The sequence below is a fragment of the Myotis lucifugus genome, unplaced genomic scaffold (assembly GCF_000147115.1).
Source record: "Myotis lucifugus unplaced genomic scaffold, Myoluc2.0 scaffold_876, whole genome shotgun sequence".
Taxonomy (NCBI): domain Eukaryota; kingdom Metazoa; phylum Chordata; class Mammalia; order Chiroptera; family Vespertilionidae; genus Myotis; species Myotis lucifugus.
The window spans coordinates 11,399-38,508 of NW_005871924.1; the positions used below are offsets into that span (position 1 = coordinate 11,399).

At 58.9% G+C, this 27,110-nt stretch overlaps 1 protein-coding gene across 2 annotated transcripts; it reads left to right on the forward strand.

Annotated features, from left to right (window-relative positions):
- Positions 1-391: 391 nt before the first annotated feature.
- On the forward strand, positions 392-26,324 carry CPNE2 (copine 2). Of its 2 annotated transcripts, XM_014448596.2 has the most exons (15): positions 396-627; positions 3,611-3,790; positions 5,532-5,606; positions 7,448-7,519; positions 8,575-8,658; positions 8,944-9,033; positions 9,562-9,660; positions 10,196-10,282; positions 10,894-10,953; positions 12,604-12,737; positions 13,761-13,815; positions 17,801-17,852; positions 19,196-19,329; positions 24,019-24,255; positions 25,905-26,324. In XM_014448596.2, exons 1-15 carry the CDS (start codon positions 448-450, stop codon positions 26,010-26,012), a joined length of 1,647 nt encoding a protein of 548 aa, XP_014304082.1. In that variant the 5' UTR covers positions 396-447; the 3' UTR covers positions 26,013-26,324. The 2 variants fall into 2 exon arrangements, with proteins under 2 accessions (XP_023603197.1, XP_014304082.1); XM_023747429.1 differs by lacking the exons at positions 17,801-17,852; positions 19,196-19,329 and having other exon boundaries at positions 392-627.
- The last annotated feature ends 786 nt before the right edge of the window (positions 26,325-27,110 follow it).

The following is a 27,110-nucleotide window of genomic DNA, read 5'->3' on the forward strand; positions in this document are numbered from 1 at the left end:
TCCGAGTGGCCAAAGCAATGAGGGAACCTGTCATTACAAGCTCCGCTTTAGCCACAGGATGCCAGCGTGTGAACTGCTCGGGAGAAGCCCAGCTTTTCCTGGTAAAACGAATGTCTGGGATGCCCATGCCAATGTGATTTGTTGCTGATCCGACTGGGGCAACTTGGACCTGTGTGCATCTCATAGGTAAAAACTGACCAGAGCAGAGAATAACTCCAAAGACACTCTGAACACATTGACCAGAGTCCCTCATTTCCTGCGTTCTCCTTTCTCCGATCTTTTGCCCACACATACGCCCCTCACACACACGTTTCCTCGTATCTCTCTACCCACATCCTCTGTCTCTCTACCCAGGTGGTGTGGCAGATGTCGGTTCCCTCTCTCTGACCCCCCACTCCTATCCCCGCAGACTGCCAGGAACTGTTGCCGCCACCGCCGCCACCCGCCATGGCCCACATACAGGGTCAGGGCGCCCCAGCCGCAGGGGCCGCCCCCGTGGGCTCCCAGTACTGCGTGTGCAAGGTGGAGCTGTCTGTGAGTGGCCAGAACCTGCTGGACCGGGACGTCACCTCCAAGTCTGACCCCTTCTGCGTCCTCTTCACAGAGAACAATGGCCGGTGGATTGAGGTGAGCCCCTCCATGCGTGTCTGTGAGGGGTGGGGGTGGCTAGGTGTCTGGGGAAGGGGCTTCTACTGGATCCTGGGGCCTCCCGGCCAGGCCCTTGGAGGTAATTGGAGTGTGGGCTGGGGACTTCTTAGAAAATTGTTACTCTTAAAACTAAATTTTAACACGGCTGGAGTGAGTGGCTCAGTGGTTGAGCGTCAGTCTATGAACCAGGAGGTCAGGGTTTGATTCCCGGTCAGGGCACACGCCCAGGTTTCAGGTTCCATCCCCAGTAGGGGGCGTACAGGAGGCAGCTGATCAATGATTCTCATCATTGATGTTTCTATCTCTCTCTCTCCTCCTTTCCTCTCTGAAATCAATAAAAATATATTTTAAAAAATTAAAATTTATTTAAATAATACTTCAAATATATTTGTATTTAAATTACTATAATTATAATTCACAGATTTAGATTTATAAATATACTAGAGGCCCGGTGCACGGATTAGTGCACTAGTGGGGTCCCTCGGCCTGGCCTGCGCCCTCTCGCAATCCAGGACCCCTCAGGGGGATGTCGGATGGGCCAAAACTGGCAGTCCGACATCCCTCCAAGGGATGTAGTAGTGCGAGAAGCAGCAGGCGGCCGGGACTCCGCTCCCACTCATCCTGGCCTCGCTGCACCTGCCACCACCAGCCACTCATAGCCAGCGGAGGCGGGAGAGGCTTGCGCTGTCTCAGCTGTGCTCACCAGCCCAGCCATGAGCCCGGAGTCTGGTGCCCATTGGTCAGATGAGCGGCACTCCCACTGTGGGAGCACACTGACCACCAGGGGGCAGCTCCTGCGTTGAGCGTCTACCACCAGTGGTCAGTGTGCATCATAGCTACCAGCCAGTTGTCCGGTTGACTGGTTGACTGGTTGCTTAGCCTTTTATATATATAAATAATTTTATATTTATTATTTTATATCATAATATTTTAATTATATATGTAGCTAAAACCTTAGAGTTTTATAAAGTGCTTGCTTCCACTGTTAAATAACTTACCCCAGTTATTCCTAAACGAACACACAGTGAGGGACAAACAGGGATAGGGAGACCCAGGCTTTAGTCTCAATGCTGGACCAAGGCCCAGTTCTGTCACTCCTTGCTGTGTGGCTTTGAGCAAGTGGCTGTCCCTCTCTGAGACTGTCTCATCTGTGAAATGTGGATTTTCCCCCCTGCCTTCCTTGAGGAACCCAGAGCTGGGGATGTCGATGGGGCCACAGCTAGGCACGTCGGAACTGGCCTGAGAACTTTGTACTGAGAACTGGGGAGCGATGCAGGTTGAGGAAGGACATTGAGAAATCCAAACTGTTAAGACTTTCCAGTCTTAACTATTGCTTCGTTCCTATTCCGTAAAGGTTCTATGTTCATTGTAGTAAAGTTAGAAAAGCCAGATGGACTGGAAGAAGAAAGTCAGAATAGTGGGAAGCCTGCCTCTGAGGGAGAGCCTCTGTTAAAAGTTGGGTACCCCGCCCTAGCTGGTTTGGCTCAGTGGATGGAGTGTCAGCCTGAGGACTGAAGGGTTCCGGGTTCGATTTCCGGTCAAGGGCATGTACCTCAGTTTCAGGCTCAATCCCTGGGCCATGCGGAAGGCAAACAATCGATGTGTCTCTCATATCAAGGTTTCTCTCTCTCTCTCTCTCCGCCTCCCTTGCACTGTCTCTAAAAATCAATGGAAAAATACCCTCTAGTGAGGATTAAAAACAAAAAAAAAGTTAGGTACCCAGCCTTCCCAGATAGTTTTATATGAGTATAGATTTTCCAAAATATGTATCTGTTTGTCATTGTAATTAACCAGGCCACAGGGGACATCCCTCTGGACATACTGTGGTTGACAAAGACTTTCCACAGATGTTGGGTCCTTACGAAGCCAAGGAAATGTGCTGGGACTGTGGACCCATTTTACAGAGGGGCAACTGGGGCCCAGAGCCGGGAGGGACTTCTCTGTGTCACCCAGTGCTTTGGAGATGCAGCCAGAATTGGGAGGTGGAACGTGGGGTCAGTTGAGGACTCCTGGAGGGGGGGCGGGGGTAGTTCCAGGCATGAGGCCAGCCCATCTGGAGCATCCTGTGCCCTCTGCCAGGTGCCTAGAACCCGTGCCCCCCACCTTCCTTGACTATCTCCCTCCCACCCAGGCCAGCCACCCTGGCTAAAAATAGCCCAAGATCAAGACCTCTGCCTGCTGCTCCAGCCCTTGGAAATGGACTGGGTGGGAGGAAAAATCAACACAGCCCAAGCCCCAAAATAGACGGTCACCCAGACTCCGCGGTTTGGGGCCTCCGTGTGGAGTGGCCAGAGGGCAGGGTTCTTGTCCCAGCCCCACCACTGACCCACAGTACCGGCCCTGTCCTCGCCCAGGCCTGGCTTCCACAGTGGGTGGGACCTCTGGGGCTGCACAATTCCAGTATTGACATTCCAGGATTCCATACAAGGCACAGACATCTGCCCTGGGGGGGTGGGGAGCCCAGACCCTCCCCCTAGGGATCCCTTCTTCCTGTTGCCTCTCTCAGCTTCCATGTAAAATGTGGCTTGAAAGGGGATCCTCTCAAAATAAAAAGAACTAAAACCACAGAGAGTCAAAGCCTTCATTTTACAGAAGTGGAAACTGAGGCACAGTGAGGAAAGGGACTTGCTTCTGTCACTTCTCTAGGCAGGACAGGGCCCGAGCTCTTATCCCGGCACCTGGGTATGGAGCCAGGGCCAGAGAGTTAAGAGTGTGGGCGCTGGAGTCAGACCTGGGTTCAGATCTTGGCCCTGCCCCGCTAGCTGTTCCACCTTGGGTAAGTCACTCAACCTCTCTGTGCTTCAGTGTCCTCCTCTGTGAGCTGAGAGCAATGCTCGCTGCAGCCGTCCAGGTACCTGGCCAAGTGCCTGGTACAGAGTCGGTGTCTGCGAGTTGGCAGAGTGATCTCCAGCAGCCCCAGAAGGGTTGAACTCTGACCCCCGCTTCCCTGCCTCCCCGCCAGTACGACAGGACCGAAACTGCCATCAACAACCTCAACCCCGCTTTCTCCAAGAAGTTCGTCCTTGACTACCACTTTGAGGAGGTGCAGAAGCTCAAGTTCGCCCTGTTCGACCAGGACAAGTCCAGCACACAGCTCGACGAGCACGATTTCCTGGGCCAGTTCTCCTGCAACCTGGGCGTGGTGAGCCGGGCCCTACAGGTGGACGGACAGCCCCTACCCTCCCAGATGTCACCCTGCTCCCAAGGACAGGGCAGGCCCTTGGACAGAGTCTCTCCTGCCGCCGGCTGTCCCTGGCCCTGTTTTCCCGCCTGGCTCCGGAGGTGGCATCCCGAAGACAGATAGCTTGAGGGGCCAGCGGGCAGAAAAGGGTGGCAGGAGCCTGGTGGGTTTGGGGCCAGGTGATGGGCTCGCATTGGACACCACTGAGCACAGTGCCAGCCAGATGTTGCCACACAGGAAAGGGGGCCCCACGTGGCCAGAGCTACTGATCGTTAGAAGCCATCAAGCGTGGTCTTGACTCTGGGGTAGGAGGATCCCCCCAGAAACCAAGACACCCAGGGAAGTCCTACTCTGGGATGGCCTTGCTGTGTGACCTTGAGCAACTTCCTTTCCCTCTCTGGGCCGCACTTCCCCATCTCGCTCAGTCCTTGGTGAACTTATGGAGGTTGGGGATGTGCAGGGCTAGGAGCCTCTGACACAGTCATCCTTTGTGACTGTGGACCCTTAGACAAGCCCCAGCCCCTTCTGGGTCTCGATGTCCCCATAGTTCACCTGGGGATAATGTTGACTGCCCAGCCGATAGGGATGGTGAGGGAATAAAATTAAAATTCCTTGGAGAGGTCCTAGTGGAGACGGAAATGCCCTGGGCCTTGCAAGAGGTGATGCTCAATGAAAAAAGCAAGGGTCCCACAGTTATGTAAGAAGTGGGGTGCCTCCATCAGGGTTCCCGCCGGCCTGTGTGTCCCCACCCTCAAAAGGTAACTGAAGCCAGAGCTTAAGGCCCAGTGGTCAGCGGCAGGGAACTGACCCGGGAGGGGAACCCTACGCAGGACCAGACACCAGCAAAGCAGGGCCACCCCAGCCTGGAGGGAGGGGCAGGGCAGGAAGTGGGGGCAGGGCTGGTGAGAGCTGTGGCTTCGACTGCAGAGGAGCCAGGGCAAGGAAAACAGCTCCTGCCAGGCCTCAGCCAGCCTCCTCCCTGCCTGCTCTCCCGGCTCCTGCTGGCACCCCCACTGGTTGAACCCCCACAAGCCAGAAGCACAGGGAGCCGGGTGCTCTGGGCCCCCAGGGACACAGAGAAGGTGGAGAAGCGCAGGGAGGGGACTGGAGAGGGAGACCAGCGTAGGGGGAGTGGAACATGCTCGTATGGGCACAGGAACCCTGGCCTTTCCCCTAAGAAACAGAGCCAGGGTGGCCCCTGAAGGGTGTGGGGTCGAGTGGGCAGAGGTGGTGGGAAGGCGGCTTGGCACTGTGGCCCCTTTTCCCTTCTGTGTGTGTGGATCGCTGACGCAGGTGTGACTGTATTTCCTGGGCAAACCAGTGAAAATACAGAGAGAGTTGAGCCTCTCTGTCAGGGAGGGTGAGGTCGGTTGGATGGCTTCAGGGGAGGCAGTTAGGGGGCTAAACCCCCCACAGTTGTCTCCAGACGTGAGCCTTGAAGAGCCTTTTCCTGGGGCAGCCCGGCCCGTGGGAGTCGGGCTGCTGGGCTCCCATCCCAGCTCTGGGACCTCAGGCGAGTGTCTTTAACCTCTCTGGGCCTCCGTCCCCCCCCCCCCATCCCCCAGCCCAGTGGGGTTAGCAATAGCTACCCTCTGCCTCCCTTGAGCATCGCGCAGCGGGAGGTGTAGCCAGCGCCTGGCATGGAGCAGCGAGCTGTGAGTGCTTGAGCATCTTTCCTTCTCTCTCTCCTCTCTCCCCTCAGATCGTCTCCAACAAAAAGATCACTCGGCCTCTGCTGCTGATGAATGACAAGCCTGCCGGGAAGGGCTTGATTACGGTACCAGCCCCGCCCCCCTTCCCCTCTGCACCCCCTCCGCTTCTGCGGGCTGCCCTCCCCCATCAATGGGCTGCTTCCCTGGCAGATAATTACCAGCTTTGTTTGGAGTAAAAAGGCCCAACTTACAACTTAGCAACAGGTCTCTTAGCAACGGGCTCCCAGCTCCACACATGATGCATAGGGGGCCGCCAAGCTGGGGGTAGGGGGTTGTCAGAGGCCCCCCCAGCCTCCTACTCCCGGGGCAGGTGCGCTCTTACTCTGGAGGCCTCCAGAGCCCTCCCAGCACCCCCTCCCAGCGCCCCCTCCCAGCGCCCCCTCCCTGCCTGTCCTCCGTTGGGGGTCTTTCAGGGGCGCCTCGCCAGGCAGAAATGGGCCTGTGGCTGCAGCGCGCAGTGATGGGCGCGATGCGCAGTGATTCTCGGCGCTGCTCAATGATTCTTGCTCAGGTCCTTTGCGGGATGAGCTCCTCAGTCCTCCCAGATTCCAAGAAGGCGGACAAACCCCCTTTTGTAGATTGAAGCCCAGAGAGGAAGCGCCCTCGGGCGGGTCAGCTAGTGAGATTCTCTCCTGGAATGTCCCCTTCAGACCCCAGGAACTGGCCACCGGAGAGCAGGCGGAGGGCCGGTCCTCGGTGTGTTCACACCGCATCACTCTCCTGTTCTGGAGCCGCCCTGGCTCCTAAGGGCCGCGGAGTCTTGCAGTCAAGGCTGTGAGGGACCCGCCGTCCCCACCTTGCTTTCCTGTCTCGGCTCTTTTACCCCCTTTGTGTATGCTCCTTGGAGTGGAGGCAACTGAATTCTTGCACACCTTGCACATACCCCCGGCCCTTATCCACTGTCCTGCCGCCTGGCAAGGCCTCTCCCCACCTCCCTCCACCTCTTGGGGTTCAAAACCTCCCCACACCTGGCCTTCACAAGCCAGCTCCCCTCCTGCGGGAAGCCGCCCAGGTGGACCCCACCCGGCCTGAGGTGCCATCCCCCGAAGCATTTCCCCCTGTCCCAGCTGGGCCTCAGTTCCCTCCTCCGTGCAATGGGTGCAGCAATAGGACCCACCCTACAGGGTGCTGAGCATGTCTCAGCTGGAGGAGGAGAAGGGGAGGCAGGCGCCCAGCCTGGCCTGTGTCTGTGGTTCTGCAAGCAGGTTCGGCGAGGCCATCCTAGAGGTGGGGGAGGGGAAACCCAGCCCAGAGAGGACCCAGCCCCACTGCACTGCCGTGGAACCGAGGGCCTGCCCGGCCACGCGGGGGACGGGGAGAGAGAAAGGCCCGGAGAGGGCGCCTGGCAGTCCCAGGGTGACCCAGCTGGTCCATCACTGTTGGGCTGAGGCCAGAGAGCCATCATGGTGATGGGGGAGGCGTGGAGAATGGACGACAGTGTGAGTGGAGAGAGCAGAGGGAGTCAGGTGGCCTCCATCCCTGCCCTGGGCCTCAGTTTCCCCAGCCGCATAGTGAAGTGGCTGAAATTCGTGACACCGTGGTGTTTGGATCCTGGGGCGTGAAGAGGCCCAGAACCTCTCCCCAGGGCTCAAGACCACCCCTCCTGCCTGGTGCCTGCTTTATCTGCCCTCGCCATCCCTCTCTTGAGCCACATGGGGTCCCTTTTTGATTCCTCATATCCAGAGGGGTTACCCCACTTTCAGAAGATGGAAACGGAGGTGTTGGGAAGACAAGAGACTTGTCCAAGGTCACTTGGCACTATCCCTCCCCTCCGTTCCCCCTCGTAGCTCTGGAGAGCTAACTCCTGGGGCACCCTATGCCCACCCTGCCCGGCAGGAGGCCGGGGGAGTCTGAGGCACAGGTGCTGAGCCCCCACCCCCCCACCCCCATTCCTCTGGCCTCACAGATCGCTGCCCAGGAGCTGTCAGACAACCGCGTCATCACACTGAGTCTGGCGGGCAGGAAGCTGGACAAGAAGGTGAGGGGGCGGAGGAGGGGGTTCTCCTTCCGGGAGCAGTCGCCCTCCCCAGCCCCAGGGTTGTGTGGCCTAGACCTGGAACTTCTGGCCGCCACTGTCATCACCCCCCACCAAGGGACAAGCCCATAGCACAGGGCTGTACTGGCCACCCCCACGTAGGACCTCTTCACCATTAAGGTAGTGAGTTTCCCATCACTTAGAAGTATTTAAGACGTGGCTCCTTGTCAAGAGCCACTCCTTGGGAACTCCCTACCTCACTTTGTGTAAATGCTAGGATCCTTACAGTAACCTACGGGGCCCCACCTGGTGTGTCCGCAGCCCCAGACCCCCTGACCTCACCCGTTTCACTCTCCTCATTGTCATTCCGCTTCAGCCAGATCACCTCCTCCTTGTCCCAGAATTACACCAGGTGCCCTGCTGCCTCAGGACCTTTGCACATGCTGTTCCCTCTGCCTGCAATGTTCTTTTCCTTGAATATTCTCATGGTGGCCCCTCACCTCCATCATGCCTTTGCTCTTGTGTCACCTCCTCAGCAAGGTCTTCCCCAAAACTGGAATGGTCCCCAATTCCCCCCGCCCCCGGCTTTACTTGTCTCCTTAATACTAATCGCTGCCTGATGTACACTATTATTTATTTTCTGGCTCCCCCACTTGATTATGTGCTTGGGAGAGTTGCCATTTTTTCGGATTCCCACTAAGTAAATGAGAATCACGTCCTGCCGGGGGCCTCCCCTTGCCCTGGGAACAGTCACCCTTTTGAAGTCCTGCCTGGCCTACAAAGCTGGCCTCCTGCTCCCGCAGCTCCACCCTCAGGGGCTCCGAAACAAGTGTGGGAACCCCGGGGTGGGGTGGTTTCTCCAGGAGGCAGAGGGTCCCAGGGGCTGCAGCAGCTCTGGCCTCTCGCTGAGCCCCGCAGAGACTGAGGGGAGGGGGCCAGGCTGGCTCTGCCCACAGCCGCCCCCTGACCCTGGGCTGGGGAGGCAGCCGGGCCACAACCCCCTCCCGGCTGAATGTGGCAGCTGCGCCCCCCTCACCTGCATCTCCCGCTCCCTCCAGGACCTCTTCGGGAAGTCGGACCCGTTTCTCGAGTTCTATAAGCCCGGGGATGATGGCAAGTGGATGCTGGTCCACAGGACGGAGGTGGGTGCGTGGGGACCCGGGGGTCTCTAAGCCGGTGGGTCTCCAGTCCCGTCGCCCCCAACGGCCGAGAGAGGGCTGTGCAGTCACAGCCAAGCAGTGCCCAGGGGAGCGTGATGGTGCCTGAAGGACTTGTTCTCCCTGCCACAGGGATGCCCACTTCCGTCCTCAGAAGCGTGGCTGTGGGTCTCTCCATCTTGCCACTCCCCATCCCCACTGGGCTGCTCTGACCCCAGCGCACTGCTGTCCCCTGGCCCAGGCCCACCCTTGCCCCTCACTGTCCTGCAGGTGATCAAGTACACGCTGGACCCTGTGTGGAAACCGTTCACCGTGCCCCTGGTGTCCCTTTGTGACGGGGACATGGAGAAGCCCATCCAGGTGAGGGGGCCCTGGGAGCCCTGCTCCCCACGCTGCCACTGCAGCCTTCCCGTCTACCCGAGGCGTCCTGGGTACCCTGGCAAAGCCCTTTCTTTTTTCTTTTTTTAAAAACATTTTTATTGATTTCAGAGAGGAAGGGAGAAGGAGAGAGAGAAACCTCAATGATGAGAGAGATCCTACTAGGGATCGAGCCCACAACCCGGGCATATGCCCTGACCAGGAACCGAACCGTGACCTCCTGGTTCATAGATCGATGCTCAACCACGGAGCCACGCCGGCCAGGCAGCTCTTTCTTACTAAGATGGAGAGAGAACCCATCTGGGGGGAGGGGAAGGAGACCCGGGTCCTGGCCCTGGGTCTGCCCAGCCCCTGAGTGACCTGGGCAGTGCTGCCAGCTTTGTGGTCCCTTCTCTAAAACAGGGTGACTGTCCTGTTGTCCCCGAGGGGTTTGCTCAGGGAGCTGAGAGGGGCTGGAGGGCTCCTCTTTGGGGGGGCAGCTCTGGGGTGACCTCACTGGACCCACCCCAGGTCATATGCTACGACTATGACAACGACGGGGGCCACGACTTCATTGGCGAGTTCCAGACCTCGGTGTCACAGATGTGTGATGCTCGCGATGGCGTTCCGGTAAGAGGGGCGTGTGTGTGTGTGACCCCAAGACCTCCGCAGGGGCCTGGGAGGGGGCACAGGTTTTGGAATCAGGCAGCCTGGGGCTCAGTTTTACTTCTCCGGCTGTATGACCTTGAATAAGACATCCAATCTCTCTGGACCTCAGTTTCCCCATCTGTCAAATGGGGATGGAGTAGAGTGGGAATTAAATGAAATGATATAGGGAAAGTGCCTAGCACATAGCGAGCACTCAGGAGCTGCCCATGTACCTGACCCCAAGAAGCCAGGCCCTGGGTGCCAGTTCTGGGCTCATGAGTGGATATGACATGGATGTGTTGTTTTGGGGTCGGGGTAGAGGCAGCTCTCCTACCTTGGGGAGCCACAGCTTGGTGTGAACCCAGGGGGCAGGACCCATTTCTGGGTGTGGACATCCAGGAAGGCTTCCTGGAGGAGGCATGCTACCCCTGGTCGATGCTGTGGAGGGGATTCTGGGGTCCAGAGGAGGGTCAGTCCCCAGGCAGGCCCTGAGGTGAGCTTCTCTCCCTCCTCCCAGCTGGAGTTCGAGTGCATCAACCCCAAGAAGCAGAGGAAAAAGAAGAACTATAAAAACTCGGGCATCATTATCCTGCGATCCTGCAAGGTGAGCCAGCGGGGAGTGGGGGCGGCACGGGGCAGGGCCGGTGAGCCTGCATGCCAATCCTGGTTCTGCCAGTCCCGGTCCTGGCTCTGTGACTTTCAGAGCTGAACCCATCTGGGCCTCAGTTTCCTTGTCTGTAGAATGGGGGTGTTGATGAGGTAAAGCATGGGAAGGGTTAGTCTCATATCACATCCCTGGGCGGAGGTCTTGGAGGACATGAGATGACCCTATAACATTACCCATAACTTTACGGACCACATAACAGCTGGAGATGTTCTCTGTCATACAATTGGTAGGTGTAACTGATGCGCCGGGTCCTGGGACCCCGCCTGCAATCATTGTGTGTGCATGTGCGTCCGTGTGTGTGCGTGCGTGTGCGTGTGTGTGTGCGTGTGCGTGTGTGTGTGTGTGTCTCCACTGGGAACCCTTGCTCTGAGGGCTTTGTCCTAGAGACCTGGGTTTAGTTCTGTCCTCTGCCTCTTTTGGTCTCCTTGACCTTGCTAAGGTTTCAGGGTGCAGAGCAGCGGCTCCACGGATGACCTCCAAGGTCATCCGTGGAGCGTGGCCAGCCCTCGGGCAGGGCAGGGCCCCACTGACTCCCCGATTCCTTGCAGATAAACCGGGACTACTCCTTCCTGGACTACATCCTGGGAGGCTGCCAGCTCATGTTCACCGTAAGGCTCCCCCCTCCCCAGTGAGGGTCATGCAAGGGGGACTTTCCGGGGCCCGGGGCTGTGTCTGCCCTGGTGGGTGGGCCTGAGTCCGGGCTGAGCTGCAGGTCAGCGCGTGGCTGCCCAGCCCACAGAGTTTGCTGGCAACACCCCTTGGGCAGGAAAAAGCCAACTTCCCCCTCGCTGGCCACAGGCCTTCCTGCCTCACCTGCTCCCTCCCTCCTCCTTGCTCAGCTCTTTCCACACCGATGCTCACTCTTCCCCCCACATGTCAAACCCACTCTGCCTTAGGCCTTTGTGTTTGCTGTTCCTTCTGCCTGGAACTCTCTTTCCTGGAACCTTCCCGTGGCCGCCCTGCCATCCTGCAGGCGGGGCATGGAGCTCGCCCTGTGAGGGACGTTGTCTTCCCTGTGGCTCTTTCTAGTTCATTCTTTTCAGGGCGCTCGCCGCTCTGAGGTTATCTGAAGCCTTTCTTGCTCATCCCTGTTGTCCCACCTCTAGGCTTATGTTTCTGCTCCGGCCTCCAGGGCCTAGCACGGAGCAGACGCTCAGTAAATACTGCTGGGAAGGACTCCTTCCTCTCCTGTGGCCTGGAGTGTGCCCTGCAGACTTCTGTCCCGGTTCCTCACCCCAAGGGGAGCCTCGGGCCCGGGGGAGAACCTGCTGGTCCCATGCTCTGCCCACCTCCCCACCTCCCCACCTGCCTCACAGCCTCCATCACCACCTCTAGGTCCCTGAGGCCTGGGGGTCAGCTGCAGGGTTCATGGGGTTGGGGATTGGCCCTGTTGACTGTAATTGTCTGGTCACCGCTGCCCCCTCACCCACAGAGAGGCCAGGCAGTCCCATGTGCCCACTCAGCAAATGGGCACCGAGCACCTCCTGGGTGCCAGGCTCTAGGCTGTGTCCCTGCCGTGGTCCCTCGAAGACTAAGACATGCCACCCTGACCTCAGGGAGCCAACCCGCCCCACAGCCACTGAGTCCTAAGGTGGCCGTCTACCCCCCAGGGTCCCTGTCCTAACCCTCCCCTGCCGGGCAGTGCCCACCCCTCTGTGTTGCCCCTGCAAGGTCTGGGCTGGGCTTCCCTCAAGGCTGAGAGCTGGTAGAGCCCGGATCCCTGGCCACTGTCAGCCCCAGTCCCTGCGGGGCACCTGCCTGGTGCCCGGTGCCCAGCCCTGGACCCAGTTCTGCTGGGCATGCGTCTTGCCTGCAGTGAGCATCCGTCTGATTGGGCAGGTGGGCACTGCCCTACCTGGCAGCCTCAGGTCCCAGGCCCCTTGGTGGTCTGAGGGGTGAGAGGAGTTGGCTTGGGGTGGGTGAGTGTCTGGGAGAAACGGGGGCCTGCCTGGCTCTGTAGGTGGCGGGAGCCTCAGGATAAAGGCCCGGAGATGGGAGCCGGTGAGCTGGGAGGGTGAAGGGGAAGGAATTTGGGCTCTAAGTTGGCTTTGCACCCCGTCTGGATAATAGACTATGCTCAGGCCACTGTGAGCCACAGCTGGCGTGAGAGCCAGAGGAGTGACACAGGTGTCAGACCGCCTTATGGGAGAGGAGCGGGCTCCCCGTGTCCCGTCAGCCTCTCTGTTCCCCGTGGGCGAGAAGGGGAGCTGGGGTCCCTGCTCACACCGGGGGGGGGGTGTCTCCTGCCCACCCTGCAGGTCGGGATAGACTTCACAGCCTCCAACGGGAACCCCCTCGACCCCTCCTCTCTGCACTACATCAACCCCATGGGCAGCAACGAATACCTGTCGGCCATCTGGGCCGTGGGGCAGATCATTCAGGACTACGACAGGTGAGCAGGGGAGGGACTCCGCACGTCCGCTCGGCTCGGCTCCAGCCCACGCAGCTGAGACATGCCCCCACCTCGGGGAGTTTCTACCTGAGCGCGAAGATGGGGGAGAAATCACTGGGGTTTCCACAGACCAGTTTACAAGTGAGGCAGGAGCTAGGGGAGCACCAGAGAGAGAGGGAGCCCGGGGTATCGGGGAAACCCCCAGAGAGAAGGGGCCATTTGAATTGGGCCTTAGCGGATGAGGAGGAGTTCGCCACGGGGAACAGATGGGGGAGAGGTGTTCCAGGAGGGGGCGCACAGGATTGCAGGTGGAGTGGCCAGGGGTCAGTGGCCAGGGCTGGGGGGACAGGGTGTGAGGGAGGGCAGGTGGAAGGAGATGAGGCTGAGCGCCAGGGCCTTGACCGCCAACCAGCGTTCTCCTTTGGGGAGGACTTTCCCAGCCATGAAGGAAGGCTGAGGGAGCCAGTGCCTTTCACTTCCATCGAGCCTGGTTTAGCGGCTGCATGAGGCCCCGGTGTGAGAAGGATCTAGAGCAGTGATGGCGAACCTTTTGAGCTCGGCGTGTCAGCATTTTGAAAAACCCTAACTTAACTCTGGTGCCGTGTCACATATAGAAATTTTTTGATCTTTGCAACCATAGTAAAACAAAGACTTACATTTTTGATATTTATTTTATATATTTAAATGCCATTTAACAAAGAAAAATCAACCCAAAAAATGAGTTCACGTGTCACCTCTGACACGCGTGTCATAGGTTCGCCATCACTGATAGAAGCTGCGTGCAGGCCCATGGGTGAGACGGTCTGTGTCTGCCACAGTGTAGATGGGGTCAAGCCACCCCAGCCACCCAGAGGCACGTCTGCGCTCGAGGGTCCTTTGAACAGAGCTTGGCTAGAGGGGGTGAGCTTTCTCTGTGCGTGCAAGACAGAGGGCCCAGCCCTGGGGAGGGGCTTGGGAAGGGCGAGTTGCAGTGGGTGCAGCCGCCGTCCAGGATCTCACAGTGATTTTTTCTCTCTCTATCAGTGATAAGATGTTTCCCGCCCTGGGGTTCGGGGCCCAGTTACCCCCAGACTGGAAGGTGAGTGAAGCCGGACTCTTGGCCGAGATGGGATGTGAGTGTATCTTCCCAAGATCTGCTTCGGAAAGGTCTGGTGCTCGGCCCAGCTGCCCTGCCTTTGAGTTGCCCCCAAACCCATGCTCCTTTCTCATCCTGGACCTCCCACAGAGCAGGACAGGGACGCTGTCTGCCCCCCAGTACCCAACTCAGGAGGGGAAGGTGGGAGATGAGGAAGATACCAGACTTAGCAAATAAAAACACAAGACACCCATTGAATTTCAGATTAACAAGGTGTTTTTTTTTTAGTATAACCATGTCCTAAATAGTGTCTGGGAAATGCTTATACGAAAATATCCATTGTTTATCTGAGATTCAAATTTAACTGGGCATCTGTGTTCTGTCTGGAAACCCTAAAGACAGGCAGGGTCATGAGTGCGGAGATGGGACAGCATAGGCTAGAGGAGGGCCCCAACCCTGCCTGGGAATATCAAGGAAGGCTTCCTGGAGGAGGTGTGGTCTAAGCCAAGAGGGGAAGGGAAAGTAGGGATTCTCGGAGTGACTGGGGGTGGCGCTGGGGCAGGGAGCGTGGCAGAGAGAACAGCCTGTCAAAGTCTGGGCGGCAGAGGAAGCAGGCCAGTTGGAGGAACAGAGGGAAGGTGGGCGTGATGGACTGTCTGTGGAAGATGGGCAGGACGGAGAGAGAGGAGACTAGAGGGTGGGGGGCAAGCCCTGCAAGGGCCTCAAACGCATATTAAAGAGCAGTGGGGGCTGCTGCGGGGTCCACGTGGAGGGTTATAATCCAGTTGGCATTTTTGAAGGCCCACGCTGGCTGCTGAGCGGGGACTGGCTGGGGTGAGGGTGGGCCGGATGGAGGGATGGAGAGAAGGGACGATGGCCATGTTACAGGTGAAAGAACAGAGGTTCAACTGACCTGCCCAAGGTCCCATTTGCAACAGGGGCCTTGATTCCAACCGGGCAGATGGACTTTGAGGTTGATTCTCAGACGCTGCAGCCTCTCCAATGAGAGGCCTGGGGGGGTGCGCACAGGGGCTCCTACACCTGCGTGTCTGTCCCAGCCAGTGCGCCCGCCTGTCCACGTTGCTTGCGGCGCATGTCCTCTCCAGAATGAGCGTTCGCTTCCCACCTTCCCCAGGGAGGATGGTTTTCACCTGGAACTTCAGAGAGTGGTTCCGGGGCAGGGTCCTGCAGGACCAAAACGGTGCCGTGCGTGGGGAGAGGGGGCAGGGAGGGCTGGTGCTGGCAGGCCCAGCAGGAGCCTGTTGCTAGGACACCAGCCAGCTTCCAGAGAACCGGCTCCGTGAGATGTTCTCTTGCGCAAAAGCCTCCTTGAAAATGTCACAGGGCCACTCTGGGGAGACCGGGCTTGGCCAGGCTGGAGTGCCCCGGCGGTGCCCGGAGGGAGGCCGGAACCACGGAACCAGGCGGGGAGAGGACGGAGAACTCTGTCCCATCCTCCCTGCCGGGCCTGACCGCTCCTAGCACCCGCTCCCTCTCATTCTAACTGGCCTTGCTCCTGCCAGATGAGCCTCTTTCCTTCCTTCCCACCCCAGGGCCTTTGCATGGGGCCTTCCCCAGCCTGTTGCTCCCTTTCACTCACTTCCCACAGCGCTTCTCAGGGAGAGAGCAACCCCATCGCCAGGCCTTCTGTGACATGGGCCCTCCTCCCTGCGGGGCACTGTCCTCAGGGAACTGTGGTCACTTCAGTCTGTGTGGGCTCAATGCTGGGGGGGAGGGGGTGCTGGCTTCCTCCTCGCTGTGCGCCTGCTCCCGGCATGCACTTGGGGTGTGTGTTTGTTGACAGTGAATTTGGGGCCCAGGGGCCTGCGTAGGCAGCGGTGTTGGTTCTGAGGGTGGGAAGCTGGCAGGAGCTAGGAGGACTGGCTCCCTGCGCTGGGGTCTCCGTTCCTCCCTGGCCTGGGCAGGGGCTGAGGGCTTGGGCCTTCGAAAGGAGCCAGAGTTAGATGAAGGGAGAGATGGGGCGGAAGGAAGGCCTGGGTGGGGAAACGGAGGCTTACGGAGGGCAGCTCTGAGGTCGGCGCCCTCTACCATCTGAGCCTCCCTCTCCAGTCCTGCCTCTGCCGGGGCCACAGGGAGCGGTGTCTTAAGTAACTCACGGAGCAGAGGGCCAGGTGAGGTGAACGGGGACCATTGGTTGTCACGGGCCACGGGGAGCCCCAGGACAAAGACCTGTGGCCAGCCGGTCCCCGGGGCCCCTAATCGGCTTGGTGTGGCCTCCGGGCAGCTGGTTGTTTACCGGCGTTTTTCAGGCAAACCAGGGCAACCAGTGTGGGAGGGGCTGTGCACGGGCAGCACGGACACCTGTCCCCCAGGCCTGTTCCTGGCCCCGCTGTGGCTCACTCATGTGACCCAGGCATCCCTGGCCCTCTCTGAGCCTCAGTGTTGCCACCTGGGAAATGGAGCAGCTGCCCTAGGTAACCTGAGAGGCCCGAGGTGGAGGCTGACCTCCCACAGCCCCACCCACTTGACCCCAGGCCCCGCCCTCCCCCAAAGAGGGGAAAGGAGTTGGGGATGAAGAGGTTGGGAGGCCGAGAAAGGTAAATATCAGTCCACCCCTATCAGGGGGGGGACTTTTCCCCCTTGGTCTCTAAAATCTCCTAAAATCTGATTTTGTAGGAAATCGTGGGCCCAAGGGAGACCTGTTTCCCTGGCAACCGTTTTCCTCTCTCAGCCCCCTCCATGCAAGCCCCCCTCCAGATCGCTGTAGAGGCTCATGAAGTTGCCATGGCAACGAGGACCTGGGGGGGGGGGCCCTACACCTGGAGCCCAGACTGGGGACAGAGGAATGGGGACCTGGGCAGGGCCAGGGCCCAAGAGGGACATCCGGGGACTGGCTCCATGCCAGGCACTTAGGGCTGAAGGAGCACAGAACAGAACCCCGCACCCCCAGAACAGGGAGGGGTCTCCTCCTCAGGCCTCCTGCCCACCCTCCCCTCTTGGCGCAGGAGGGCTCCCCAAGGGCTGGCGTCCAACCCCATCTCAAGGCGTGAGGGGCCTGCGTCTCTGGCCTGTTCCGCCGCGTAGCCTTGGCACCTGGCTTCCCCTCCCCGGGCCTCAGTGTGTTGGTTTGTGAAGTGGGGGCATTGGACTCCCAGCGCCTCCACTGTAGTGTCAGGAGCTAATGCGTGTGTCTGGGGTGGTCTGTGCCCAGACGGGAGCTCCCCCTGGGCCCGGCTCTTCACCCTCCTAATTAAAACCCTCAACGAAAGGCAGGAGCACCTGCTGAGGTCCGTGGGTTTATGCAAAGTGAGCGCAGGAGGCAGCCTGGCCTTCCGGAGACGGGAGACCACGGGCACGTTCTAGTCCGCGCTGCGTCTGTTTCATCATCTAAAAAATGGGGTAATAACTGGCCTTTCCCCACTGGGCGATGCGAGGAAGGAGCGAGGGGGTGACTGCGAAGCAGGAACACGGGCGTGGCACACGGTAGGGGAGGGGGCTGAATGGGGAGTTTGAACCGGCTGGAGGAGGGAGAGTGGGGGGACCCCCTCTAAGCTCTGGGCTCTCCTGAGGCCCGGGGTTCTGCAGCCACCCAGTCCCACCTGCAGCCCTGATGGGGTCTAGTTCTGGTCCATGCGTGTTCAGGGTGCATTGGCGACAGGGTGTGCGGGGCAGCCTGTGACGCAGGGGACTCTGGTTCTGGCCCCAGCGCACGCGAGAGCTGGTGATGAAGGGGCATTCCTAGCACTCCTAGGCCCGCCGCCTCAGAGGCACCTCTCCCCACTCAGGCGGCCCCGATCCTGACGACGGATTGGGGTGAGGTGGAGGGGTCTCGGGGGGCCTCTCCGTGTGGCTCAGACCCAGCAGAGGAGGTTAAGCAGATGTGGGGGCATCAGTAGCCCTGACCTCGGGGAGGGGAGCAGTAAAGAGCCAGGTGCCCACAGAGGGAGTCTGGGTGCAGCAGGGGGGTGGCCTGGGACCAGGCTTGGGGCCAGGAGGCCGCCAGCTGAGCCTCTTCTCTGCATTTCAGGTCTCCCATGAGTTTGCCATCAACTTCAACCCCACCAACCCCTTCTGCTCAGGTGAGCGTCAAGCCTCCCCACACCTGCCCGGGGTTTGCGCTGGGCCACCTTCCTGAACGGAGGGAGGGTGGAGTACAGGCCTACAGGCTTCCGTACCTTCCTCCTCTCCCCTCCCCCTCCGGCTTTCTCAACACGAGCAAGATGGGGGCTGGAGCTGCAGGTTGGAGTCGGGCGGTCCTGGGTTCAACAGTAGCCGCTGCCCTTTCCTGGCTGTGTGACCTCGGAGAGATCCCTGCACCTCTGAGCCTTTGGCTTCTCACCCGCCCTAGGAGATGTGATACCTGTTTAGCTCACATCACTGTGGTCAGGTGAGAATTCAGGAAAGTTCTGACCGGAAGCCCTGGGTAGACCAGGAGCGGGTAAGGGTGGAGAATACATCCCTGCCTCTCACCTCCTGCCAGCTCTGGCTGGGAGGGCCTGGCCCTGCCCCACTCCGCCTTTCACGGAAAGCCCAGGCACCCAAGGGTTGAAGGCTGCCTGGGGCAGGCAGTGGGCGGGCAGTCTGTGCTCAGACCCGTACCCCAAGGCCTCAGAGGATTTCTGAGCCCAGAGTCAGTCAGGAAAGTACTGGAGGTGGAAGGGGAGCTCCGGGTGGGTATGGAAGAGGGCAGTCCTGCCATCATGGGACTTTCAGCCTAGGATTTGGCCTGGCTGAGGCACCTCCCTTCCTGGGGGAGCCCCAAAGCTGGCCTGGTTTGTACCTGGAAGGGAAAGGCATCAAGTCCCCAACTTGGGGACGACGCTGAGACTCAGAAGCCACAAGTTGACCCTGCACTCCTGCTGGGGTCTGTCTGGTTTGGGGCGGGTCTCCAGAGATATTTTGTCCAAGTGCCTGTTAGTCACCCTCACTGCTGGTCAGAGACCTTCTAGAGAGGACCACAGGGCGGGCGGGATAGTCTCGGGCTCAGAATGGTGGCTGTTTACAGAGCACCTACTGTGTGCAGGGGCAGGGGCAGCAGCTCAGTGCCCCCAGCAAGCCCGAGCAAAAGCCACAGCGTGTCCCAAACGGACTTCCTGATGGCTCCCCGTGGCCCTGACGTGTCATCACAGGCTTTTCCAAGCCTGCTGCACCCCCTCCCGCCAACTGCCCAAAAGTAGATGATCAGTCTCATGAACGGGAAGCGGGCTCAGAAAGATTAAACTTGCCGCAGGTCCCACAGCTAAGAAGGTGCAAAGGTAAGATTTGAACTCAGGTCCGTCTGACTCCACATTCGGGGGTCTTTATACCGCCCGGCCCTGCCCTCCGGGAGCTTCCAGTGGGGGCATTCGGGTGAGCAATTGGGATGAGAGGAGGCGCGGGCTGAGGGAGCACCAGGCTGACCTAGACTCTGTCTCTGAGGCAGGCGTGGACGGCATCGCCCAGGCATACTCGGCTTGCCTGCCCCACATCCGCTTCTACGGTCCCACCAATTTCTCTCCCATCGTCAACCACGTGGCTCGGTTTGCGGCCCAGGCCACGCAGCAGCAGACGGCCACGGTGAGTAGGGGCCTGAGACAAGCCCCTCCCTAGCTCTGAGCCTGTTTCCTTTCTGAAAAGGGAGAGGGAAAGCTGCGGGGGTGCTGGGAGCATCTGGGGCAACCTGAATGGGACAGTGTCTGGGACTGGCCTGGGAGTGGCTTTTCATAAAATTCCTGGGGCTTTGGGCTGGAATTGTTTGGATGCCTGCAGCCAGCCAGGCCATTGTCCTGCCCAGCTATTATCCGCCTGAGCCAGCTTTCAAAGGAATGGAAAAAAGACCCGTATTCTTGTTTAAGGGAAAAACCAGGAGGGGGAGCAGGAAGGGAGCCAGCAGCCCTCCAGGGCCCTTTCACCTGCTGAGAGCTGCTAGGACTGAGGTGGAGGTGGGGCCCCTACCGCCCACTGGCTGGATCCTCTGGATCCTAGGTCTGTGGCGGGAGGGGGGGGGGGGGGGCAGGAAGGTGCCTGTGTGTTCTGGGAAACTGTGGGAAACTGCTGAGGGGAGAACTGGCCCATTCCCTGAGCAGGTCTGCATCCTGACCAGTCCTAATCCTCCCAGCACTCCAGCCACTTTATGGTGACCTGGTCCTCCCTTGGGAGCCAGCTCCCTCCTGTTGCCCACCCTAGCTCGGGCGTCTCCATCCATCTCTGGGCTGCAGGAGAGGGGCCAGGGCGTCTCCATTGGCTCCTCTTACACCAAGAATGGCTACTAATAGGTCTCTACCTCCTGCCAGTCCTGGGTCCCGTCTCACCTTGCACAAAATATGGGGGCGGTGGGCTGTCCTATGGTTCAGCCCTGTGAGAAATGGCTTACCTGTCTGAATTCAAATGAGGGACTCGGAACAGTATGGCGAAAATCAGACCTTCAATACCCTCTCGAGAGGGGGCGTCCGTCCCATTGTATAGGCACACCTGGTGCAGCGAGCATAGCCTGTTAATTTAGTCCCTCCTCCGGTTCCTCATTGGCTGAGGACTATGGGGTCACCCGTCGCCTAGGTCTTGCTGTCTCCCACTGGGCCATTAAAAAAAGAAAAATTGGGCTGAGGCCTTTCTGGCTGCCTCCACCTCCCCCGTCTAGCTGAGGCAGACGCCCCGGGGTTTCCACCATGATGCTGGCCCACAGGCAGTTCTTGGTTCCTCTTCCCTCCTCCCTCCATTCTGTCTGCCCTGGGGAAGTTCAGCAAATTCCCTCAAAAGCCAGCCATGTGAAGATGGATCACAGAGGTCCATTTCCTGCAGTCCCAAGCTCTGGGAGCCCCCCAAACCCTGTTCATACCCCAGCGCCCCCACATCATGGCTGTGTGACCCGCAGCAGGTTGCTTAAGCTCTTGGAGCTGTTTGCTCCCCTGAACACTGCAGGTGATGGCACAGCACTTGCCTGATAGCAGCACGGGAGGATTCAGCCAGATGAGCATGCACATTGCTCAGCACAGTGCCCCACGCACAATGAGCGCTCGGAGTGTGGGTGGCTGCGTCTTCTGGGGCCGTCTCTTGGGCCAGCGTTTGGTGATGCCGAGCACATTTAGGCCCGAGGCAAAAGAAAACAATCGGTGCATTAACTGATGCTTTTATACAGCCGCTTTGGGGGGAATACTTGGTGTGGCTTCACCCTCCCTGTTCCCAGACACACGCACACGCATGCACACCCACGCACAGGAAAGAGAGCAGGTGGTAGGAAGCGTCCCTCTAGGCAGAGCTGTACTCCATTCATTCACACAACACATCTTTTGTTTTTAAATATATTTTTATTGATTTCAGAGAGGGGGAGAGAAACATTGATGAGAAAATCATTTATCAGCTGCCTCCTGCACGCCCCCCACTGGGGATCGAGCCCACAACCTGGGCATGTGCTCTGACCGTAATTTGAACCATGACCTCCTGGCTCATAGGTCGATGGTCAGCCACACTGGCTGGGCCACACAACCCGTCTTTACTGAGAATATTTCTGTATAGTACAGCGGGGAGGGGGACTGTGATACGCAAGACATGGCCTCTGTCCTCCCAGAGCCTGCAGTCTAGTGGGGGGCCGGGCCAGAGAGCAGCAACCGAGATGTAAGGCGATTAAACCTGCGGTGACAGAAGTAGCGTCATAAAGGTGGCACCCGACCCAGAGGGCGCAGGAAGGCTTCTTGGAAAAGTGATGTCCAGGCTGAGACTTGGAGGATGCTTGAGAGTTAGCCTCGAGTTGTGTGTGTGCACCTGCATGTGTGAACATGCGTGTGTGCGTGCATGTGGAGCACCCCAGGTGGAGGGAACAGCACGTGCAGAGCCTGGAGGCATGGTGTGTGGGCATAACTGAAGGAGACTGTGGTGGGAGAGGGCTGAGCCAGCTCCACAGGGCCATGGAAGGTGGTGAGGAATCTGAATCTGCCCTTGAGGGCAGGGGGGAGCCACTGAAGGGTGTTAAGAGGTTCTGGTGGGGCCAGGGGACTCCTACCAGGGGGCCTTCATTTTCCCCTCTGCTCTGGCCCATAAGACTCGGGCCATCTTGTTCATGGCCCATCCTGGTTGGCCTCCTAGGTGTCTGGTGTTCCGTGGAGGGGACCTGGGAAGCAGCCTGGACCCTGGGAATTTCCCCCCTTCCACTCCCACCCCAGGGCCCTCAGAAAACCCACTTCTCAGAAATAAGCCAGGGAGTGCAGACTGACCAGAACTGTGTGGTCAGGTCAGTTTCTTATCAATCACATCACAATGTTAAATGGGTTGGTGGCTGGTTACAGCCCTAGAAACCCAAAGAACCTCCGGCAAAGGCAGAGGATGCAAGGCGGTCCCTGAAGGGTGCTGGGAGTTTGGGTTTGGGGTTCAACCTGACAGTGATGGGCTATGTTTCTGGAGCACAGACAGGGTGAGATGGCCTGTGAGGTGGAGAAGAGGGTACAGGGGCTATCCTGAGGATTGTTCAGGGTGTGGGGGAGGGAGGGGTGCCCCAAGGAGGAGCCCCATGGGCAACGCTGCAGTGGAAAGAGCTCAGGGCTGGGAGGCCTTCACATCTGCTTGGAATGGAGGGGGAGACCCTCAGGTGGGTTTGGGAGCTGAGGCTGGGAAGGGTGTGCCAGGCGGAAGTAAACCAGGAAAGGCTCCCATGGAGGTGGGACACTTGGGGTAGCGCAGACCAGGACTGTCTGTGGGGACAGCAGAGCCCGTTCCCCCCTCCTACTCCCCGACTCTGCCCTTCATTCTCCTCGTCCACAGCCCCTCCCAGGTCCCTTCTGAGCCGTCTTGGGGTGGGGGGGAGGGGGGGGCGTGGACCCCTGGGGTTGTAATGAACCCTAGAGGCTCCTGGACAACCTGGGCTCTGCCCATGATGGGCAAGGAGCCCAGGACTTCCATCGCCAAGGCTGGTGACCCCAAGCTGAGGACAAACGTGAGTGTGGGCATTGTGACAAGCTGGTTGGCACCCAGGAGCAGGTGAAAGTCCAGTGCCACGGCTCTGGACCCTGCCCTGGGCTGCTATGTTGGACATTCTGGCCTCCTGACCCTAGGGTGCTGGGTGAGACGGTGCAGGCCCCACTCCTGGAGAGACAATGCAGGCAAAGGAGGGCGCTGTGGGAAGAACCCCAACTTTGGAGTCAGCTAGGCTTGGTTCAGAATTGAGACTGGCTGGGAGGCCTGAAGTCACTTAACCTCACTCAGTGCATCTTCTCTAAAAGACTTGCAGTGGGAAGGTGCCAGGGAGGGCCTTGCAGGCCCTGTGTTCACAGGGACTTCCTCACCCAGATAGTTGGTGCCCACTGCCCTGCAGCAGCTCAGGCCCTGTCCGTGCCCACCTCCCAGGACAGGGCTGAGAGAGGCTCAGGCCTGCGCGCTCCAGGTCTCCCAGTGCAGACGTGTGGCTGACTGCACGGGGAGCCAACAGGGCCGCGAGGGGTGGAGGATGGGAGGCCCGTCCCACCCCTAGTTCCCCTCCCTCATTGCCAGGCCTCTCAGTTCCTGTCTTCTTGCCAGCTGGGTGCCCGGGAATATTTCTGGTGGGATGGAAGCACCCGACTTAGGGAAGGGTTGCTGGGATGGGGGGCTGGCAGCAGCAGCCCTCCACTGCAGGGGTTCAGGCCACCATCTCCATAGCAACAGGTATCCTCAGTCAAGGGTTTGATCTCTTAAAGGCACAGTGCAGGAGCCAGCCTACTGCTGCCAGGACTGGGATTAGGATCGTGGGGTTCATGCCTCCATGTGACTCACCCCTTCCTTCCTTCCACAGTTTGTGCTTGGGGGACAAGCAGGAGAGCAAGGCATCCTAGGGGCTGAACTTGTATCCCCTGTACGTCCCTCAGGGAGCAAATGGGTGGGAAGGTGGCCAAATGCTGACCTGGGGGCTGACTTGGGCCTGCCGTCCACGACCTTGACTGGTCTGGGCCCCAACTTCCTCTCCTGAGAAGCGGAAGGGTCGCGTAAAAGGCAAAAGCTCTAAGCAGAGATTAGGCAGCTAGAGGGCTCTCCTATTTATGGAGGGGAAAACTGAGTTCCCCCAGAAAGGGGCCAGAGGGTGCCAAGGACAGAGCCGAGCTGAAAACGAAGTCTCGGGCTGAGACTGGGCCGGGCTTTAAACAGACAAGAGGGCTGCAGGGGCCTCGGTGCTGGAGGTGGCTGGGACCCGGCTACAGCTGGGGAGTCACTTCCTCCCATGGGTCAGAGGGCTGTGAAGGGTGGGGATGGGATGGGAAGAAGGGGCCTCAGGGCCCTGTTGAGTGCCCACTGACCTCCCCACAGCAATACTTCATCCTCCTCATCATCACGGACGGCGTCATCAGTGACATGGAGGAGACGCGGCACGCCGTGGTGCAGGCTTCCAAGCTGCCCATGTCCATCATCATCGTGGGCGTGGGCAACGCCGACTTCGCTGCCATGGAGTTCCTGGACGGGGACAGCCGCAGGCTGCGCTCCCACACGGGGGAGGAGGCGGCCCGAGACATCGTGCAGTTCGTGCCCTTCCGAGAGTTCCGCAACGTGAGTGGGGGCCAGGCTGGGGAGGGGGCGTCACTGGGCCCCAAGAGCCATAAAAACCAAGGATGAAGCTTGGGATTGTCTGCCCAGTCCTAGGCTCCTCCATCCTCAGCTCCATTGGCTGAGCACTTCCTTCGGGCCTACTAAGTGCCAGGTGCCAGGCCCTGCCCTGGACAAGACCATGTGATACTGTGAACACTGGCTTCAGAGGACCTGCCCTCTAACTCTGACCAAAAGTCAGTTACCGCGTGAGGCAGATTTCAGGAGACAGAGGGGCGAGAGCAAAGGCCTAGAGGTGAGAGGCTTTCCTCGTACACCTGGCCCGGCCGCCTCACGTCCCAGATGGGAACCAGGCCCCTCTCAGGACGGCTCCTCTCCCTCAGGGCCTCTGCAGGGAGGACTGGCTCCCGGAGGGACTGTGCCAAGTGGAGGTGACCCCCGGTCGGCCCGCGGGAGGCTGTGGCTGGGCCCATGAGGAGCCTCTCAGATGCCACCCCTGTACTGCCAGCCTGGGCCTAACTTTTATCTGACCAGAGGCACACTGTGTGGCCTTGGACAAGTCCTTGACCTCTTTGGGCCTCAGTTCTCTCAGCTATAAGGCCCTCCTCCCCCTTCCCCGACGTGCTCTGGCTCAGCAAGTCCCAGCAAGAACTGACCACTCTTGCCCTAGCCAGTTTGGCTCAGTGGATAGAGCATCGGCCCTCAAACTGAAGGTCGGGGGTTCAATTCCCATCAAGGGCATTTACCCCCCCCCCCCCCACAAGGGCTCGTTTGGGAGGCAACCAATGTGTCACTCTCACATCGATGTTTCTCTCTCTGTCTCTCCCCCTCCCTTCGACTCTAAATATTACAGAAGAATATCCTCGGGTGAGCATTAACAACAACAAAAGAACTGACCACTCTGTGTTGTACCCGGTGGGCTCACATTTCTGCCCAGTATCCTCTGGGTTTGCCTGAGACGGTTCAGTTCCTTCTCTGGAGCATTAGCCATCTGAGGACAAATGCCAGGCACTGGCCATCACTCATGCTCGCCCACAGTGACCGAGCACCCCCGGTGCCTGGGTGTTCAGCAGTGAACCAGTCACGGCCCACTGATACCAGCCAAGGTGCTGGGGATGTGTTTGCCACATGAGTAGGCTGTGCAGCAGCTTGCCTCCCAAGGGCTCTTGACCCAAAAAGCCCCCCACAGACAAATTCTTTCTAAAATGTTACTCCCAGGCACCCCAAGTGCTCAAGGTACACTTAGTCCGGCCGGTGTGGCTCAGTGGTTGAGCATCAACCTATGAAACGAGGTCACGGTTCAATTCCCCATCAGGGCACATGACCAGGTTGTGGGCTCGATCCCCAGTGGGAGTCTTGCAGGAGGCGGCTGATCAATGATTCTCATCATAGATGTTTCTCTCTCTCTCCCTTCCTCTCTGAGATCAAAAAATATATTATAAAATAAAAAAGACTTACAGGTAACTCGAAGATACTGCTAACGGTGGGACTTCAGGCAGGGACAGGGATGAGGGGCGCCAGTTTAGACAGCCTGGCCCCAGGCGATGTGTCCAGGGACGCCTTCGGGAGCAGCTCTCTGAGCAGAGTGCCCCTCACAACTTCTGCTCAGTAACCCTTATTCTCTCCTCTCTCAACCCCCCTCCACCCCGCAGGCAGCAAAAGAAACCTTGGCCAAAGCCGTGCTGGCGGAGCTGCCCCAGCAAGTTGTGCAGTATTTCAAGCATAAAAACCTGCCCCCCACCAACTCGGAGCCCGCCTGAGCCAGCCCCCGGCAGCAGCATGCGCTGGCCTCCCGCCCGCCCCAGGAACGTGCACGCTCACCCTGCTTCCTGACGGGAGCTTTTCTTTTTTTTTAACCGATCCACATTTATTTTTTACAATCGGACCTCCACCCCCCGTGTCCCCCAGCCCAGCTGGGCTTCCTTTGTTGGAGTCGATTGGTGATGCTTCCAGGCCAAACAGGCCTCCTCTCCTCCTGTCCCCGCCACCCCTGAGTATTGAATGTACTTTGTATAATTTTTGTGGAATTATTACTGTTATTAAAGAGAATAAAATTTTTACAATCATGACTAGCTGCCGACTGAGAGGAACGTGTCCCTGGCTCACACTCTGCGTCGCAGCCCGCACCGAGTTCCTGCTCCAACAGCATCCTGCTCGTTACACTCGGGGTAATAAGGAGGCTCAGGCGTCCCTGTGTCAGCAGCGCCTTCCTCAGCTGGGACCCAGTGGGCTCACCGCGCTGGGCAGTGAACAGGAAAAGCCCTGCCCCCAGCAAGCTTCTGTTTGGGGACCTGCACCCCACAGGAACAGGAAGACTTCTGTTAAACTGGGACGGGACCCGGCACAAAGCACATGCTCAATAAACTCTGTGGGTGAACAGAATGCACAGGCCCCACCAGCGACTGGGTCTCCTGGCCCCTGCAGAGCCCACACCAGTGTTTCGGATGCTCCCGAAAAGGGCTCAAGGGGCCTGTGTATAGCCAATAACTGACATTCACATTAAGCACCATTTATACTGGAGCTCCCCCATGTTGGCCCAGCCAGCACCACATGGTCACCACCTTCTTCCTCTTGGTCCGAACTTACACACACACAGGCCAGCAGTCCCTGCCACCCACTTGCTGCCCTTCCAGGCGTCTCAGACACCGGGGCCCGCCTGTAGGAAAGGCTCTCTGGCCTCAGGATGCCAACAGGGCTGCTCTGGGCTCAGACCACGACACCAGCCAGGAGACCCTCCTCTCAAACCCCCGCCACCCGCAGTTCCTGCCCCTCGCCCACACAACGCATCTTTCTCTCTTACCCACCTCCCCTGGGGCGCCACGCAGAGGCTTGTGTAGAACCAATAACAGACGTTTACA

What these genes read in the sequence shown, in the direction of transcription:
- CPNE2 (XM_014448596.2), top strand. Translation starts at nt 448, where the DNA reads ATGGCCCACATACAGGGTCAGGGCGCCCCAGCCGCAGGGGCCGCCCCC. An exon ending in ACATGGAGAAGCCCATCCAG is followed by an intron (nt 9,034 to 9,561) that starts GTGAGGGGGCCC and finishes GACCCACCCCAG; the next exon opens with GTCATATGCTACGACTATGA. An exon ending in CCTTCCGAGAGTTCCGCAAC is followed by an intron (nt 24,256 to 25,904) that starts GTGAGTGGGGGC and finishes TCCACCCCGCAG; the next exon opens with GCAGCAAAAGAAACCTTGGC.